At 39.2% G+C, this 20,113-nt stretch overlaps 1 protein-coding gene across 6 annotated transcripts in view; it reads left to right on the forward strand.

The window, feature by feature from the left end:
• Window positions 1–20,113, forward strand: part of ABCC9 (ATP binding cassette subfamily C member 9) — a 156,531-nt gene that overhangs the window by 93,433 nt on the left and 42,985 nt on the right. For all 6 annotated transcript variants that reach the window (XM_086401802.1, XM_086401801.1, XM_086401804.1 and 3 more), the window contains 5 exons: window positions 3,992–4,088; window positions 8,146–8,375; window positions 9,318–9,466; window positions 9,672–9,741; window positions 14,871–15,028. In XM_086401802.1, the coding sequence (XP_086257928.1) occupies window positions 3,992–4,088; window positions 8,146–8,375; window positions 9,318–9,466; window positions 9,672–9,741; window positions 14,871–15,028 (704 nt within the window). The remainder of the gene's footprint in view (window positions 1–3,991; window positions 4,089–8,145; window positions 8,376–9,317; window positions 9,467–9,671; window positions 9,742–14,870; window positions 15,029–20,113) is intronic.

A 20,113-nucleotide genomic window follows, 5' to 3' on the forward strand; every position in this document is an offset into this window, starting at 1 on the left:
ACATCTTCCCTTCTCTCCTTTCCCATTTACTTCAAAATAACCCGCCTTCCTTTTGTTTCTATTGAAGTCTCTTTCTTGAATCCCCTGAGTGAGATCCTCAGTCAGAAATTCATCTTGATTTGGTAATTCATAATAGTGTATGACCAACAGTGCTTTAACCAATCCAGAACTACCTTCCCGTTTTAAAAGAAGATGTTTGTTAACATTGATGAATCGTTAGAAAATTCAGACAAGTTCAGTTCAGTTCAGCTGCTCAATTGTGTCCAACTCTTTTAGACCCCATGCACTGCAGCACACCAGGCCTCCCTGTCCATCACCAACTCCCAGAGTCCACCCGAACTCATGTCCACTGAGTCACTGATGCCATCCAACCGACTCATGCTCTGTTATCCCCTTCTCCTCCTGCCTTCAATCTTCCCCAGCATCAGGGTCTTTTCAAATGAGTCAGTTCTTCGCATCAGGTGGCCAAAGAATGGGAGTTTCAGCTTCAACATCAGTCCCTCCAATGGATATTCAGGACTGATTTCCTTTAAGATTGACTGGTTGAATCTCCTTGCAGTCCAGGGGGCTCTCAAGAGTCTTCTCCAACACCACAGTTCAAAAGAATCAATTCTTTGGCACTCAGCTTTCTTTACAGTCCAACTCTCACAGACATACATAACTACTGGAAAAATCATAGCTTTGACTAAATGGACCTTTGTTGGCAAAGGAAGGTCTCTGCTTTTGAATATGCTGCCTAGTTGGTCATAACTTTTCTTCTAAGGAGCAAATGTCTTTTAGTTTCATGGCTGCAGTCATCATCTGCAGGGATTTTGGAGCCCAAAAAATAAAGTCTGTCAGTTTCCATTGCTTCCCCATCTATTTGCCATGAAGTGATGGGACCAGATGCCATGATCTTAGTTTTCTGAATGTTGAGCTTTAAGCCAACTTTTTCACCCTTCTCTTTCACTTTCATCAAGAGGCTCTTTAGCTCCTTTTCAATTTCTACCGTATGGATGGTGTCATCTGCATTTCTGAGGTTATTGATATTTCTCCCAGCAATCTTGATTCCAGCTTGTGCTTCATCCAGCCCAGTGTTTCTCATGATGTACTCTGCATGTAAGTTAAATAAGCAGGGTGACAGTATACAGCCTTGATGTATTCCTTTCCCTATTTGGAACCAGTCTTTTGTTCCATGTCCAGTTCTAACTGTTGCTTCCTGACCTGCATACAGATTTCTCAGGAGGCAGGTCAGGTGGTCTGGTATTCCTATCTCTTTTAGAATTTCACGGTTTGTTGTGATCTACACAGTCAAAGGCTTTGGCATAGTCAATAAAGCAAAAGAAGATGTTTTCCTGGAACTTTCTTGCTTTTTCCATGATCCAATAGATGTTGGCAATTTGACCTCTGGTTCCTCTGCCTTTTCTAAATCCAGCTTGAACATACGGAACTTCATGGTTCATGTACTGTTGAAGTCTGGCTTGGAGAATTTTGAGTATTACTTTGCTAGCATGTGAGATGAGTGCAATTGTGCAGTAGTTTGAGGATTCTTTGGCATTGCCTTTGAGACTGGAATGAAAACTGACCTTTTCCAGTCCTGTGGCCACTGCTGAGTTTTCCAAATTTGCTAGCATATTGAGTGTAGCACTTTCACAACATCATCTTTTAGGATTTGAAATAGCTCAACTGGAATTCCATCACCTCCACTAGCTTTGTTCATAGTGATGCTTTCTAAGGCCCACTTGACTTCACATTCCAGGATGTCTGGCTCTAAGTGAGTGATCACACCATCATGATTATCTGGGTCGTGAAGATCTTTTTTGTATACTTCTTCTGTGTATTCTTGCCAGTTCTTCTTAATATCGTCTGCTTCTGTTGCTGCTGCTGCTGCTGCTAAGTTGCTTCAGTCATGTCCAACTCTGTGCGACCCCATAGATGGCAGCCCACCAGGCTCCCCCATCCCTGGGATTCTCCTGGCAAGAACACTGGAGTGGGTTGCCATTTCCTTCTCCAATGCATGAAAGTGAAAAGTGAAAATGAAGTCACTCAGTCGTGCCGGACTCTTAGTGACTCCGTGGACTGCAGCCTACTAGGCTCCTCTGTCCATGGGATTTTCCAGGCAAGAGTACTGGAGTGGGGTGCCATTGCCTTCTCTGGCTGCTTCTGTTAGGTCCATACAATTTCTGTCCTTTATTGTGCCCATCTTTGCATGAAATGTTTTCTTGGTACTTCTAATTTTCTTGAAGAGATCTCTAGTCTTTCCTATTCTATTGTCTTCCTCTATTTCTTTGCACTGATCACTGAGGAAGGCTTTCTTATCTCTCCTTGCTATTCTTTGGAACTTTGCATTCAGATGGGTATATATTTCCTTTTCTCCTTTGCCTTTAGCTTCTCTTCTTTTCACAGCTATTTATAAGTCCTCCTCAGACAACCATTTTGCCTTTTTGCATTTTTTTTCTTGGGGATGGTCTTGATCCCTGTCTCCTGTACAATGTCACGAATCTCTGTCCATAGTTCATCAGGCACTCTATCAGATCTAGTCCCTTGAATCTGTTTCTCACTTCCACTGTATAATCATAAGGGATTTGATTTAGGTCATACCTGAATGGTCTAGTGGTTTTCCCTACTTTCTTCAATTTAAGTCTGAATTTGAAAATCAGGAGTTTATGATCTGAGCCACAGTCAGCTCCCGGTCTTGTTTTTGCTGACTATATAGAGCTTCTCCATCTTTGGCTGCAAAAAATATAATAAATATGATTTCAGTATTGACCATCTGGTGATAACCATGTGTAGAGTCAGTCTTCTGTTGTGTGTTGGAAGAGGGTGTTTGCTATGACCAGTACATTCTCTTGGCAAAACTCTATTAGCCTTTGCCCTGCTTCATCTGTACTCCAAGGCCAAATTTGCCTGTTACTCCAGGTGTTTCTTGACTTCCTACTTTTGCATTCCAGTCCCCTATAATGAAAAGGACATCTTTTTTGTGTGTTAGTTCTAGAAGGTCTTGTAGGTCTTCATAGAAGCATTCAACTTCAGCTTCTTCAGCATTACTGGTCGGGGTATAGACTTGGATTACCATGATATTGAATGGTTTGTCTTGGAAATGAATAGATCATTCTATCATTTTGAGATTGCGTCCAAGTACTGTATTTCAGACTCTTTTGTTGACTATGATGGCTATCCATTTCTTCTAAGGGATTCCTGCCCACAGTAGTAAACATAATGGTCATCTGAGTTAAATTCACCCATTCCAGTCCATCTTAGTTCGCTGATTCCTTAAATTATGATGTTCACTCTTGCCACTTCCAACTGTTTGACCACTTCCAATTTGCCTTAATTCATGGACCTAACATTCCAGATTCCTATGCACTATTGCTCTTTAAAGTATCAGACTTTACTTCCATCACCAGTCAAATCCACAACTGGCTATTGTTGTTTCTTTGGCTCCATCTCTTCATTCTTTCTGGAGTTATTTCTCCACTGATCTCCAGTAGCATATTGGGCACCTACTGACCTGGGGAGTTCATCTTTCATTGTCCTATCTTTTTGCCTTTTCATACTATTCATGGAGTTCCCGAGGCAAGAATACTGACGTGGTTTGCCATTCCCTTCTCCAGTGGGCCATGTTTTGTCCACAGAAAAATTATAAGAGTATATGAAGATGATATAAAAACAAAACAAAGATCAATGATGGGACCAGGCTTAAGGCTAGAAGAGGTGTCCGCCTGCCCCTGGGGTCAGCTCTATCACATCGTTACTACTTTTCCTGGCTTCTTACTGCCCTAATGTCTCTGAGCTCTGATACGTTTCCCACAAGCCTCAAGTGGTATGTCACACCTTCTCCTATGATAGGAGTTGTCCGTATGTCTGCAGTTGTCCATCCATCTTGAGCAGAGAGGTCCAGACCCAGAAAGGTAACTAAAAGTTGGTATTTGCTACATGTGGGTCATTGACTGTAAGTAGAACTTGCCTGTGGCTGTGAGCTCCTTGCATGACAGCACCGTGTTTCCTGTAGGATATGGAAGCTGACCAAACAACTTTAGAGAGGAAAACACTCCGAAGAGCCATGTATTCAAGAGAGGCCAAAGCCCAACTGGAGGATGAAGACGAAGGTAGATCTTTTAAAAAAAAAACATTCAAATGGGTAATAGGATATGGAAGTCTTCTTTGGCAATTGATGTGTGTCTATGTCAGTACAGAATGACTAGCCACTTTGCAGAGAGGTGAAGGCAAAATCAAATACATGAAACTGAAAATGGACGCAATAGGAGTGAAATCAATATGTGTATATAGATGTATGTAAATAGGTGTATGTTGTCAAACGAGGCATCTTGAGGGGTTCCCCACAGTGTGTAGGAGTGTTTTTGTGCTGTGTGTGTGAGAGCTGACAGGACAATGGGTCTAGACCCTTGTTCAGATAAACTGCAAAGGTCTAGTAAAATAAAATGTCAGTCCTTGGGAAATAAACAATACATGGGGAATACAGCGAAAATACTGCTTTGAAAGATTTATACTTGAGTCTGTTTTTACGGGGGTGTCATGATAATATAGCAATGAAGAATAAGAGAGTTAGAAAGCTATTTGTTGTGTTTCAATTTTCTGGATCTAATAAAATACAGTGGGTGAAAAAAGGTTTACTGGAAATTTGAGGAATAAAATGAAATAGTTACATTGCTTTGACATTTGTTGCCAAGATGTTTGTAAGATAAACCATAAAAGTCCATAGATTAAGTGTACTGTACTTCAGTCTTCCTACATGGATTTTGCCTAGGACCACATTTCCACGGGCCAATTAAGAGAAGATTATCATTTCTAGCAGAAGGACACCAAAATGTGCTATCTTTACATTTCAGATAATTATTCAGGGTTTCAGTGAGTACTCATTGAGTAAAGGAATGAATGAATGAATTTTTCACTCCCATTTCTTAGATTTTAAAATGTTTTAAAAGAATATTTGGGGACTTCCCTGCTGGTCCAGTAGTTAGTGTTTTCACTGCTGTGGCCCCAGATTCGATCTCTGGTCAGGGAACTAAGATCCTGTAAGCCCCATGGGGCAAAAAAAAGAGACTGTTTGGTACTGTAAACAGATAGCCTTTAGAACTGCAGTTACTCTCTCCAGCATGTCAGTGGTAAACGCCGCATTTGCAGGGCTGACTCTGTCCTGGACTTGCTGTGTTTATTCAATTGTTCATGTGTAAAATAAGATAATGATACTTTTGTTTCAGAGTAAAAGAGGAAATGTATAAGAAAGATCCCAGTACAGTACGTATCACCTGCTAGGCTGCTGGTGCTATTCTATGTCTGTTGAATCCACCAGGAAGGGAAAGAAAAGTAATTGCCCATATTGTTTCTGCTACTAACCATTGGCTAGATCATCATGTGGACAGACTAGGTTCTGAGGAAGTGAAGAAATGCTGACTTTAGCTGGGTAGCCATAGGAAAGGTAAAATTTCAATTAATATGGAAACAGAAAATGGATATTGAGGAGAAAGGTAGCAATCTGCAAGTGTCTATCTCTTTGATCATGCAAATTTCTAACTTTCACTCACAGACCCACCTTCACCAAAGTGTAGATTATCTGACACCTGTTTGTTTGTTGTTGTTTTTTTTGTCCTTGAATATCTGAAAATGTCTTTATTTGGTACAGAACTCTAGGTAAAAATTGTTTTCCCTCAGACATTTGAAGGCTCTACTGCATTCCAGTGTTCATTGATCCCTCCTATCTGATAATAGTGATTGCATGACTCTTTGTTGATGACATATCTTTTCTCTCTGGAAGTGTTTACAATCTTCCCTTTGTCCTTTACGCTCTGAAATTGCAAAAGGATGTGCAGCTGTGGATCTTTTTCATTTTCCCTTTTCAGTTCTGGTCTTCTTCCCTGGTGGCTCAGATGGTAAAGAATCTGCCAACAATGCGGGAAACCTGAGTTTGATCCCTGCACTGTGAAGATCTCCTGGAGAAGGGCATGGCAACCCACTCCAGTATTCTTGCCTGGAGAACCCCATGGACAGAGAAGCCTGGCAGGCTACCGACCATGGGATCCCAAAGAGTTGGACATGACTGAGCATCTAAGCACAGCATTTCTCAGTTCTAATGCTGAGGTCTGTTCCTCTTTTGTATCTGGCTCAAGTGTGAAGATCCTTGATGATAGACCAGTCTTCCCATCATATCCATACTTAGATCTCTGTTGTCTGATAATTTAGAAACCAAATTATCTATCTTTCCTACTCACAGCCTGCTCATTCTACAGTAGTGGAGTACATACAAGATGACTACAGTGAAAACTGTCTTTGGGAAAAGAAAGGATGGGAAATACACCACAGTCACAAACCATTTGTTGTTGTTTAGTTGCTAAGTTGTGTCCAGCGCTTTGCAACCCCATGGACTATAGCCCACCAGACTCCTCTGTCCATGGGATTCTCCAGGCAAGAATACTGGAGTGGGCTGCCGTTTCCTTCTCCAAGGGATCTTCTGATCCAGGGATTAAACCCATGTGCCCTGCATTGCAGACAGATTCTTTACCACTGAGCCACCAGGGATGCCCTCACTAAACCATACAAATGATCAAATTTTACTGCTCAGTAAATACCATAGTTCCCTGTCCTTGTAATGGAATATGTTCTTAAAATAGCTGTCTAGAAGTTTCCAGGCGGTTTAAACAGCTGAGAGGAGCTCCCTACCCATTGTCCTCTGACCCCTGACTTTGCCTTCAGGAAGGTTCCATTTTGCTCATGCACCTCCATGACCACATTTAAAACGAGCCACAGAGATTATGGATTATGCCCTCTTGAGCTATGCACAAATTTCAAAGCCTATTTCCTCCTGGTGCAGATTCAGAAATATAAAGTTCAAAAAATTCTAAATGTTTGCAGGTCTGGCATGTGGTTTTATTGGCACACATTTCCTTCAATAACGTAGTAAACTTCTAGTCTGTAATTCTAGTTAGTTTATTGTAATAAATTAAGTTTTCTCATCCAAACATATACTTTATTTTTTCATTTACTCATTCATTTATTCATTTTCACATATTTTTACATTTCTTTTGTATTGAGGTGACATTGGTTTATAACATTATGTAAGTTTCATGTGTACAACATTGTATTTCTACTTCTGTAGAACCAATAGTATGCTCATCACCAAAAATGTATTTCCAGTCTGCCACAGTTCAGTTCAATTCAGTTCAGTCGCTCAATTGTGTCCAACTCTTTGCAACCCCATGAATCGCAGCACGCCAGGCCTCCCTGCACATCACCAACTCCTGGAGTTCACTCAAGCTCACATCCATCGAGTCGGTGACGCCATCCAGCCATCTCATCCTCTGTCGTCCCCTTCTCCTCCTGCCCCCAATCCCTCCCAGCATCAGAGCATCCACTATACAGTAGATCCCCTTGATCCATTTCATCTTCCCCTCCACCTCTTTCCTTTTGGTAACCGCTACTCTGTTCTCTGTATATCCATGTGTGTTTTTATGTGGTTTGGACTGTTCACTTACTTTGTTTCTTTTTCTTTTTTTTTTTTTTGGTTGTTTTTTAAATTACACATATGAGTGAAATGGGACAGTATTTTGTGTGCGTTTGTTTGACTTGTTTCACTTAGCATAATGCCCTTATCAAGATCCATCCCTGTTGTCGCATATGGCAAGATTTTGGTCTTTTTATGGCTGAGTATTATTTCACTGTATATATATACCACAGCCTCTTTACCCATCTGTTAATGGGCACTCACCTATTTTCTTTTAATGTTTATTTATTTATGTGACCGTGTCATCTTAGTTGTGTCAATGGGATCTTCGCTGAAGCAGGCAGGGTGTTTAGATAGAGCACACGTGGGCTGCTCTGTAGTCATGGCACACGTGCTCTGGCGCATGTGGGCTGAGTCGCGGTGGTGCATAGACTTAATTGCCCCATGGCATGTGTGATCTTAGTTCCCTGACCAGGGATTGAACCTGCATCCCCTGCATTGAAAGGCGGATCCTTAACCACTGGACCACCAGGGGTCCCTCACCTGTTTGGTTTTTTTTTTATGATGCTTTTCTCTGCTAAAAACATTTACATTTATAAGACTTGTATTTCTAAAATTTGATGAAGGTTTGTTGGTAGGTGGGAATAATACAAATTCTGTATCTACCTGTTACCTGTCAGAAGATTAAACAAGTGCTTCTTATGCAGAGGAAGAAGAGGAGGAAGATGAGGATGATAACATGTCCACGGTAATGAGGCTGAGGACTAAAATGCCATGGAAGACCTGCTGGCGGTACCTCACTTCTGGAGGATTCTTCTTGCTCTTCCTGATGATTTTCTCTAAGCTTCTGAAACATTCCGTCATTGTAGCGATAGACTACTGGCTGGCTACATGGACCTCAGAGTATAGTATAAACAGTACTGGAAAAGCTGACCAGGTACAGCGGGTTTTGTTTTTACATTATCTAAGAGATGTTGAGATTTTACTCTTATCTAGTTAGATACAAATATCCCAGATGTCACAGGAATTCTGTGAGGTTTTTTGTTTGTTTTTAGTTTATTTTATTGGAGTATAGTTGATTTACAATATTGTCTTAGTTTCTGCAGTATAGCAAAGTGATTCAGGTATATATATCATGCATTCTTTTTCATATTCTTTTCCATTGTGGCTTATTATAGGATATTGAATATAGTTTCTTGTGCGATAGAGTAGACCTTGTTGTGTATCCATTCTATGTATAACACTTTACAGCTGCTAATCCCGAACTCCCAATCCATCCCTACCCTACCTGGCTCCCCCTTGGCAAGCACAGGTCTGTGCTCTGTGACTTGTCGCAGTACTTTTGTAATGATTCAATAGGTTAATTAGGGCAAGACCTGAAATATCAGAAGAAATATTTAATGATAATGCTTGGGTTTGGATTCAAGGGAGTTATATACATGATATGTGTGTGTGTGTGTGTGTGTGTAATATACACACAGGACTTTTGTTCTTGTTCTGATGGTATCTGATTTTAACTGCTATACCAATGAATTAGCTGGTCATTCTGAGATTAGGGATAGAAAGAATGAACTTTATGATATAAAAAGTCAAGAATATTTCAAACCAGAAAACTAACTGTAATGTTTCATCTACCCTTTGGCAAACCCTGAAAGAGAATGAAGAGAGCAACTGGGGACTCAGCCATGGGATTATGGTGGGGATACTGCCCTGAGTATCTCCAGGAGTATCCCCAGGAGAACTGCCCTCCTTCCACTGTGTAAATTAATGTGAGATAATAGAAATTGACAATATTGCCAGACTTTGACATTTGGTGTCCTAGCAAGAAAAAACTCAGTTGATAATGTCATCTGTGCTTTTTGTATTGGTTGCTTTTTAGACCTACTATGTGGCTGGATTTAGCATACTTTGTGGAGCAGGTATTTTCCTCTGCCTTGTTACATCTCTCACTGTGGAATGGATGGGTCTCACAGCTGCTAAAAATCTTCACCATAATCTCCTTAATAAGATAATTCTTGGACCAATAAGGTAAAAAAAAAAGTATTTATTTTACAATATCATAAAACTATGCATTTTTACATTAAAGTGAAGTGTGAAATTTTAAATAATTTATTCAGTCTTTCAGCAGATGAATAGAGATCTTCTCATTTTTATGACACCAAGATGTCTATTAGCAGTGTTTAGGTTCCAGATCATTTAGAATTATCATACATCCAATCTGTTTATTGCCTAGATTCTTTGATACCACACCACTGGGACTGATTCTCAATCGCTTTTCAGCTGATACAAATATCATTGATCAGGTGAGTTCCTGAATTACTTCCAAGTTCAAAAATAAATTTCTCAGTATAAGCTAAACAACGTTTTAAGATAAATCATGGATGGGATGGGGAGGGAGGACGGAGAGGGGGGTTCAGAATGGGGAACACATGTACCCCCGTGGTGGATTCATGTCAATATATGGCAAAACCAATACAATATTGTAAAGTAAAAAAAATAAATAAATAAAAAGGAATTTAAAAAAATAAGATAAATCATGATTCCTGTTAACAGTAGAGGATTTCTAAAACCTAAATAAAAGCTAAATGCAAACCTAAATAAAATAAACCTAAATACAAATTCATATCAATATTACATATATACATAAAATTCTAGACTATGCAATCTATGAAATATGCACAGATTTCTAGAATGAAATCTTAAAGGAAATAGATCAATTCAAAATAATTTATCCACATGGAAGAGGATACTTAGAGAATCAGCATGAAATAAAGAGAAATAGAAAATAATGAACATTAAACTTTTTTTATTGTAAAAAGAAGTGATTTTAATATGTTGTATCTCCATTCATAGTAACGATCTTAAAGTTTAGAATTAATGCAGAGCGTCTCCCAGAAGTAAAGAATGGAATACCAAGTTGTCTTAGATGTCCTTTCCTTTTATTAGGTTGAAGTGATATTAGATGCTGTGATATTTTAGGAAGAGCAATATTGCATTGGAACCTGGAATGTTAGGCCCATGAAACAAGGCAAATTGGAAGTGGTCAAACAGGAGATGGCAAGAGTGAGTGTCGACATCCTAGGAATAGTGACTAAACTGGACTGGAAAGGGTGAATGTAACTCAGATGACCATTATCTCTACTACTGCGGCAGGAATCCCTCAGAAGAAATGGAGTAGCCATCATGGTCAACAAAAGAGTCCGAAATGCGGTATTTGGATGCAATCTCAAAAACAACAGAATGATTTCTTTTCATTTCCAAGGCAAACCATTCAATATCACAGTAATCCAATCTATGCCCCAACCAGTAATGCTGGTTACTGGTTGGGGCAGTAACCTAAACGGTTCTATGAAGACCCACAAGACCTTTTAGAACTAACACCCAAAAAGGTGTCCTTTTCATTATAGGGAACTGGAATGCAAAAGTAGGAAGTCAAGAAACACCTGGAATAACAGGCAAATTTGGCCTTGGAGAACAGAATGAAGCAGGGCAAGGGCTAATAGAGTTTTGCCAAGAGAACGCACTGGTCATAGAAAACACCCTCTTCCAACTACACAAGAGAAGACTCTACACATGGACGTCACCAGATGGTCAACACCGAAATCAGACTGATTATATTCTTTGCAGCCAAAGATGGAGAAGATTTATACAGTCAGCAAAAATAAGACCAGGAGCTGACTGTGGCTCAGATCATGAACTCCTTATTGCCAAATTCAGACTGAAATTGAAGAAAGTAAGGAAAACCACTAGACCATTCAGGTACGACCTAAATCAAATCCCTTGTGATTATACAGTGGAAGTGAGAAACAGATTCAAGGGACTAGATCTGATAGAGTGCCTGATGAACTATGGACGGGGGTTCGAGACGTTGTACAGAAGGCAGGGATCAAGACCATCCCCAAGAAAAAGAAATGCAAAAAAGCAAAATGGCTGTCTGAGGAGGCCTTACAAATAGCTGTGAATGAAGAGAAGTGAAAAGCAAAGGAGAAAAGGAAAGATATAAGCATCTGAATGCAGAGTTCCAAAGAATAGCAAAGAGAGATAAGAAAGCCTTCCTCCGGGATCAATGCAAAGAAATAAAGGAAAACAAAAGAATAGAAAAAACTAGAGATCTCTTCAAGAAAATTAGATATACACAGGGAACATTTCATGCAAAGATGGGCTCAATAAAGGACAGAAATGGTATGGACCTAACAGAAGCAGAAGATATTAAGAGAGGTGGCAAGAATACACAGAAGAACTGTACAAAAAAGATCTTCACGACCCAGATAATCATCATGGTTTGATCACTTACCTAGAGCCAGATATCCTGGAATGTGAAGTCAAGGGGGCCTTAGAAAGCATCACTATGAACAAAGCTAGTGGAGGGGATGGAATTCCAGTTGAGCTATTTCAAATCTTGGAAGATGATGCTGTGAAAGTGCTGAACTCAGTATGTCAGCAAATTTGGAAAACTCAGCAGTGGCCACAGGACTGGAAAAGGTCAGTGTTCATTCCAATCTCAAAGAAAGGCAATGCCAAAGAATGCTCAAACTATCGCACAATTACACTCATCTCACACGCTAGTCAAGTAATGCTCTAAATTCACCAAGCCAGGCTTCAGCAATACATGAACCGTGAACTTCCAGATGTTCAAGCTGGTTTTAGAAAAGGCAGAGGAACCAGAGATCAAATTGTTAACACCCGCTGGATCATCGAAAAAGCAAGAGAGTTCCAGAAAAACATCTATTTCTGCTTTATTGACTATGCCAAAGCCTTTGACTGTGTGGATCACCACAAACTGTGGAAAATTCTTCAAGAGATGGGAATACCAGACCGCCTGACCTATCTCTTGAGAAACCTATATGCAGGTCAGGAAGCAACAGTTAGAAGTGGATATGGAACATCAGACTTGTTCAAATAGGAAAAGAAGTACATCAAGGCTGTATGTTGTCACCCTGCTTATTTAATTTATATGCAGAGTACATCATGAGAAATGCTGGTCTGGAAGAAGCACAAGCTGGAATAAAGATTGCTGGGAGAAATATCAATAACCTCAGATATGCAGATGACACCACCCTTATGGCAGAAAGTGAGGAGGAACTCAAAAGCCTCTTGATGAAAGTGAAAGAGAAGAGTGAAAAAGTTGGCTTAAAGCTCAACATTCAGAAAACGAAGATCATGGAATCTGGTCCCATCACTCCATAGGAAATAGATGGGGAAACAGTGGAAACAGTGTCAGACTTTATTTTTTTGGGCTCCAAAATCACTGCAGATGGTGATTGCAGCCATGAAATGAAAAGACGCTTACTCCTTGGAAGGAAAGTTATGACCAACCTAGATAGCATATTCAAAAGCAGAGACATTACTTTGCCAACAAAGGTCTGTCTAATCAAGGCTATGGTTTTTCCAGTGGTCATGTATGGATGTGAGAGTTGGACCGTGAAGAAAGCTGAGGCCGAAGAATTGATGCTTTTGAACTGTGGTGTTGGAGAAGACTCTTGAGAGTCCCTTGGACTGCAAGGAGATCCAACCAGTTCATTTTAAAGGAGATCAGTCCTGGGTGTTCATTGGAAGGACTGATGCTGAAACTGAAACTCTAGTACTTTGGCCACCTCATGCAAAGAGTTGACTCATTGGAAAAGACCCTGATGCTGGGAGGGATTGGAGGCAGGAGGAGAAGGGGAAGGCAGAGGATGAGATGGCTGGATGGCATCACCGACTCAATGGACATGAGTTTGGGTGGACTCCGGGAGTTGATGATGGACAGGGAGGCCTGGTATGTTGTGATTCATGGGGTCGCAAAGAGTTGGACATGACTGAGTGACTGAACTGAACTGAACTGAACTGATATTTTAGGGAATATTTCAAGGATGCCCGGTTTGATCTCAGGTACTTAGGCCTCCAAAAGTTTGTCCTTAAATTAAAGACCTCAGAGTCTGAAATTGGATCTCTCTATGAACAGAGTGTTTAGGGTGATTGAGCAAAGATTTAGCAAATTCAGCCCTTTCCTTTTCTGATTTTCCAAAATGGCCTTAAGAACACCTAAATTACCATCAATTAAGGTAAAGAATGATGCATGCAGCTGACTAAAATATATGTTGAAAAATTTTTATGTTTTCACAGTATTGGTGTCAGATTATGCTGCACCTAAAACACTTCCTAAGGAGTACATATTGGAAAAGAAGAGACAGAACACTCCTTATTTGGAAGATGACACTATTACTATCTAGAGAGTTCAAACAGTTGGTATGAAAGAATCAACTAGGAAGTTCAGCAGAGCATTTACATTAGACATGTAATACAAAAGCTAGTAACTTTCTCTCCACCAATTAAAAAATTATGTGAAAATTACATTTAACCTATAATAACAGCAAAAACTATGAAAATAGAGATAAGCCTGCTATGAAGAAAAGTGATTCAACTATCCTAAAAATCCAGGAAATCATAAAAATCCTGTGTGTGTGTGTGTGTGTGTGTATACTTTCCTTATCAGATACCTAAGAAATACTATGAAATTAAAACACTCTGGTAAGATTACAGAAAACAAGTTGATGAAAAGAATGAAATTGAGAACTCAGAAACACCAGTTTATCTTGACTCAGTAATAATGGGAAAGTTTTTTCAGTAAAGGGTGTTGGGGCAATTAACTATAAAATACACAGCAAATTCACATGTGATAAAGGAGGCCATCTAATAACAAAACTATAAAATAAAATGTAAAAGAGTAATTTTAGAAAACATGGGAAGTGTCTTTATAAGACACAGAACTCAAAAACAATAAGAAAAAAAGCCAACAGAAATGGCTTTAGAATTTTAAATTTCTATTGAGGTAAAAGCATCATATTTAAAATATAATATATTCTTTGGGAGAAAAACTGGCAACTCATGTAAAGAAAGAGGATAAACAGCCATGATATGTAAAGAGCATCTAAAAATCAATAAGGAAGGTAAACAATCCAGTTGAAAAGCATGCAAAGAATATGAGGACGCAATTAAAATTATTAGCGGGATAGCTAAAGAGTTTTTAAATACTATTCAGCCTTTAAAAAGAAATAGATTTGTATAGAGTGGCATGGGAAGATTTACAATCCATCTTATTCAGTAAAACAAAGCAAGCAAATGGACAAATGAGGTTTAGAGTTTATGTTTATGCTATTTATATAAAATAGTTTGTGCTATTTGTTTAAAAATCCCATAATATATTAATAAATAGGTAGATAGGTAAATAACTGACCACTGGTTAAGCAGATAGGTAGAAAGATGGATAAATATGCTAAACAATGGGAAGTGAGTGAAATTGAAGGAGTGACGAATTGCTTACAACGAAAATGTTTATATATTACTTTTGGAACTAATTATGTAACTTAATATAAAATTAATGTGTTGTTGCCTTATTACCAATGTTTTATTTGAGCTAAAACATTTTCCTTTCAAACTACCTTCTTAACAGCATATCCCTCCAACTTTGGAATCTCTAACTCGGTCAACACTGCTCTGCGTGTCTGCAATTGGCATGATTTCTTATGCTACCCCCGTGTTCCTGGTTGCACTTGTGCCTCTTGGGGTCGCCTTTTATTTTATCCAGAAATACTTCCGAGTGGCCTCTAAGTAAGTAAAGCGCTGCTCTGTTCATCTTCAAAAGCCTGTATATTTGATTGACTGTGATTCGGATTTGTTATAATGTTTTGGTGGCTCAGATGGTAAAGAATCTGCCTGCAATGCAGAAGACCTGGGTTCTGTCCCTAGGTCAGGAAGACTTCTGGAGAAGGGCATGGCTACCCACTCCAGTATTGTTGCCTGGAGACTCCCACGGACAGAGGAGCCTGGCAGGCTACAGTCCATGGGGTCACAAAGAGTTGGGCATGGCTGAGAGACTAACACTTTCACTTTTCTCCAGATAAGGTATGGAATTTGGAAAAGAAACTTAATTTAACTTAATGAAACCTATCCTGATACTATGTTTCATTTAGCGAGATATTTTGCTTCCATGGCTTCCCTGATAGCTTAGTTGGTAAAGAATCTGCCTGCAATGCAGGAGACCCCAGTTCAATTCCTGGGTTGGGAAGATCCCTTGAAGAAGGGATATACTACTCACTTCAGTATTCTTGGGCTTCCCTTGTGGCTCAGCTGGTAAAGAATCCGCCTGCAATGCAGGAGAGCTGGGCTCAATCCCTGGGTTGGGAAGATCCCCTGGAGAAGGGAAAAGGCTACCCACTCCAGTATTCTAGCCTAGAGAGTTCCATGGACTGTATAGTCCATGGGGTCACAAAGAGTCAGACACAACTGAGCAACTGTCACTTTAATTTTGCTTCTGTAATTGGTTGTCTGAGCCTTTACATAGTACTAGACATATGTGAACAAGCTGATTGATCTGGTTGAGTTTTAAGTCCACAGACTATGCCCAATTTTTCATTCCATGATCCTTTCTCTGAACATGGCAGTGACAGAAAATTTTATGAAACCAAAGATAGTCCCAAAGGATAAGTAATTTAATATTATGTTCTGCAAGTGGGGAAATAAAAATATTTTCAAATGAGTAAAATGCACTCTGTAAAAGATTAGTAGAAGTAAAAAAAAGTTAAAGGGATAAATCAGAGTGATAACTATAAAAGTAGAGAATCTTGAATGTCTGGTAAGAGTACTGTAACATTAAGAGGTTGGAAATTTCCAGATTGGGTTATTTAACATGCCCATGAATATCCAGCCAAATAAAAGATAGCCGTGAATTTTAAATTCTTCTGCTAATATAAGATTTATCATTTGCTGAGATGTTGAATAATTAAGTGAAATATAATACTAGTTGTTTCGAAATTTCCAGTTTAACTTTGAAGTTCTGCCTTAATAGTATTGTAAATTTTATATCATTGCAGTAATCTCTTTATTTCAGCAAACACTTATTAGGCATTTAGTGTCTTGTAAATAACTGCACAAGCCATGTGGCAGAGGAAGAGATCAACATGGCAAGAAGCAGTTCTCAAGAAATTTACAGTTTCTTGGGAAGATAAAACATAAATAAGATAACCCTTATATGTGGATTAAGTGCTGGAATAGGAAGCCAGACATAGAGTTTATTCAGTAAAATGAAAAGATTTAATAGGACTTGAGTGCAGGGAGAATGAAAAAATTATATATATATATTAGTTAACAGGAAAAAGCAGGATTAAGATTTGGAATCTCTGGATTATACCTGCAAATTTTTTTTTCTTGCTACATTTCATTATTCATTCAATTTAGAGACAGGCTGATTTACCATTAATCTCTATAGTCTTGTCTTTTCCAGAATGTTACATGATTGGAATCATGTAGTATGTGGTCTTGTCAGATTAGCTACTTTCTCTTAGAAATAAGCACTTAAGATTCATCTGTGTCTTTTCATGGCTTCAAAGCACATTCATAAAATAGAATATTATAAAAATAATTTATCATTGAATAATATTCTATTTTCTGAATTGCCGTATTTTGTTTATCCATTTACCTATTGAAGGACATCTTAGTTGCTTCTAGTTTGGGGTTATAAATATTATGAATGTGTGTGTGCTTACATGCTCAGTTGTGTCTGAATACATGCTCAGTTGTGTCTGACTCTTTGCAAGCCCTTGGATTGTAGCCCTCCAGGCTTTCTGCCTATGAAATTTTCCAGGAAGGAATGCCGGAGTGGGTTGCCATTTCCACCTCGAGGTTATCTTCCCCACCCAGGGATCAAACCCACATCTCCAGAGTCTCCTGCATTGGCAGGTGGATTCTTTACCACTGAGCCACCAGGGAAGCCATTACTATTATGAGTAAAACTACTGTAAATATTTGTATGGAGATTTTTGTGTGGACATAGGTTTTAAAATTAGTTGGGTAAATGCATAGGAGCATGATTATTTGATAGTATGGTAAAACTGCTTAGTTTTATGAAAAACTGAAAAATTGTCTTCCAAAATAGTTGTTTATTTGTAATATTTCTGGAAAAAAAAAAAGTTGTTTCTCCCTTGGGGCTATGAATTAGGATCCTTCAAATGTTAGGAACATATGTTAAACCTAGAGTAATTTTTGATCTCTAGCCCCTTCTTTTGCTCATAGAAAATTCAGACCAGAAGGAAGAGACTAGCCATTACATTTGCTCTTTCATTTCTTCTGGTATTACTGTTGATGTTGCTTGCTGAAGGGGCAGAAAAGTTCAGTCACTTCCTTTCTGCTGGCTGTTTCCAAATCTCTTCTTGCCTTCTCACCAGTGATATTCAACAGTCAGGTTTTACTTCAGACTCATGCTCATGTGGGCCTGTTTTCATCCCTGGGCAATAGAAATTGCATACAGAGGCCAAGCAAATAACCCTAGTTCTTTACAGATTTTAATTGCTAAGTCTTTTCATTATAGTAGATTATTAAAATATGGAAGGGATGGTCATTTTTAAAGAATGAACTTTGATAATGGATTATAAACCATTTTTATTTGAAATTCTCTGGTCATTTGCAAATAGGACCACATGATATTAAATCTCACCCATAAAAAGAAACCTCTAGATGCTGAGGTTCTAAATAAAACACTCATATTGAAAATCTTGAGCAATTTAACACACTATTTTGTAAACACCAAAGGGAATTAAAGTGGGGGACTTATTGTTGTTCAGTCGCTCAGTCATGTCAGACTTTTTGCCACCCCATGGACTGCAGCACGCCAGTTCTTCCCTGTCCTTCACTGTCTCCCAGAGTTTGCTCAGATTCATGTCCATTGAGTCGATGATGCCATCTAACCATTTCATACTCTGCCACCCTACTCTCCTCCTGCCCTCAATCTTTCCTAGCATCAGACAGGAAATGCCATTGAATTTTGAGTATCTAACATCAAAGACCCATGTGTGGCTAGCTCTGTAAGTAAGCTTTCCTATTTACAGGAGAATAAAGTCAAGCTGTACCCTCACCTTTCTGGTTTCATAAAACACTGTCCTATAAAAAGAGGTTCCTCCTTCCTCATCTTTTCCCCTTCATGTCAGACCTCAATGTAGTGACCACCTGTTGCTTGTGTCAAATTTACAAATAGCCACTGAGTTTTCTGTTTAACAATCGCAGACTCTTTACATTCCTTCATATTCATCCTCCTCTTCACCCCTCTCCTTCCCTCCCCTCATTGAGTTTCTGAAGTGAGAAATTCATTTTAGAAACTCACAAAAGGACTTTGCCTTTGGTCATGGGAGAACCCAGGCAGTCCCCAAAGATCTAAGATTATTTAACAGTTGAAGATTATGTAACAATATAATCAGTTCGATTGACTGACAGGTGAATATCAGCACTGCTACTCTTGATTCCCTCCACCCCAAAAACCTAAGAAAGACAGAAAAAAGGCTGAAAAGAAAAATAAAAGCATGTTTTGAAACGTGTGATAGAACTGTTAGCCTTCTAGAAAGGCTAGCTTGTGTGATTTACAAACTTGTCTAGAGTGTGCATCTTTATAGAAAGGGTCTAATTCAGGCATTTGTCCACCAGCCATTCACTGAGCACTTTATTGACCTAAAAATATATATTGACACTTGGAGGACCAGTGAATGCCAGTTCTATTTAGGGAGGAACTCAATCTCATTGTAGCTGAAGCCAAACTCATTATCTGTCTCTTCTGGTGTCTTTATTCTCTGTCTCCCATCCTGGTAAATAGCACTGTCATCTTCCAAGTCTGCTAAGTAACAAACAAGCCATATTTGACTCCCCTCTCTTTTTAAATTTATTTTATTTTTAATTGAAGTATAATTTACAATGTTGTGTTTCAAGTGTACAGCAAAGTCGTGTCAGACTCTTTGTGACCCTATGGACTGAAGCCTACTGGGCTTCAATGTCCATGGGATTCTCCAGGCAAGAACTCTGGAGTGGGTTGCCATGCCCTCCTCCAAGGGATCTTCCTCACCCAGGGATAGAACCCATGTCTCTTATGTCTCCTGCATTGGCAGGCAGATTCTTTACTGCTAGCACCACCTGAGGGGAAACCCATGCATGTACATGTATATGCATACACTTTTTCAGATTCTTTTCCACTATAGGTTATTATGACACATTGAATATAGTTCCCTGTGCTATACAGTAGGTCCTTGCTGTTTACCAGTCTATATAGTAATGTATATATGCTAATCCCAGATTCCTAACTTCTCTCTTCCCAATCACCTTTGGTAGCCATAAGTTTGTCTTCTGTGTCTGTGTGGTTCTCTCTTATTCACTCTGCTACAATGAGTTGATTATAGCAGTTTAGAAGGCTACTTCTAATAAGCTATCTCACAATCTCCCCCTATATTAAATTGTGCCAGCATCACACCTAATTCAGAATTTTTAAAAAGTTCTGATAAACTGTCCTTACTCATTCTCTTCCATCCTTTACACTGTCTCCAAATTACGTTGCTTTAAGCAAGCTCTGGTGATTTTATTTCTAGTCCTCAGTGATTTTTCCCAGCCCATTCAGGATCTTCTACAGTCTAGCCCCTCCCCCCATTGCTTGTCCAGCCTTTTCCCATGACAACATCCCCAAAGGACTCTGGTCACCAGCCAGATTGAATTCGCCAGTTCTTTAGTCCTCTGTACTCGCTCTGGTTTGTTCCCTTAGCTGGAATGCACTTCTTGTCTGTTTGGTTGAAGCACACTGCTCATGCTTAAGGTTTGGCCTAAGTAACACCTGCTCAAAGAAAACATTTCCCATCTCCTACATTAATTGCTCCTTCCTATGTGTTC

This window comes from Bos grunniens, chromosome 5, assembly GCF_055505025.1.
Source record: "Bos grunniens cultivar Pamir isolate PY7600 chromosome 5, Bosgru_T2T1.0, whole genome shotgun sequence".
Classification (NCBI taxonomy): domain Eukaryota; kingdom Metazoa; phylum Chordata; class Mammalia; order Artiodactyla; family Bovidae; genus Bos; species Bos grunniens.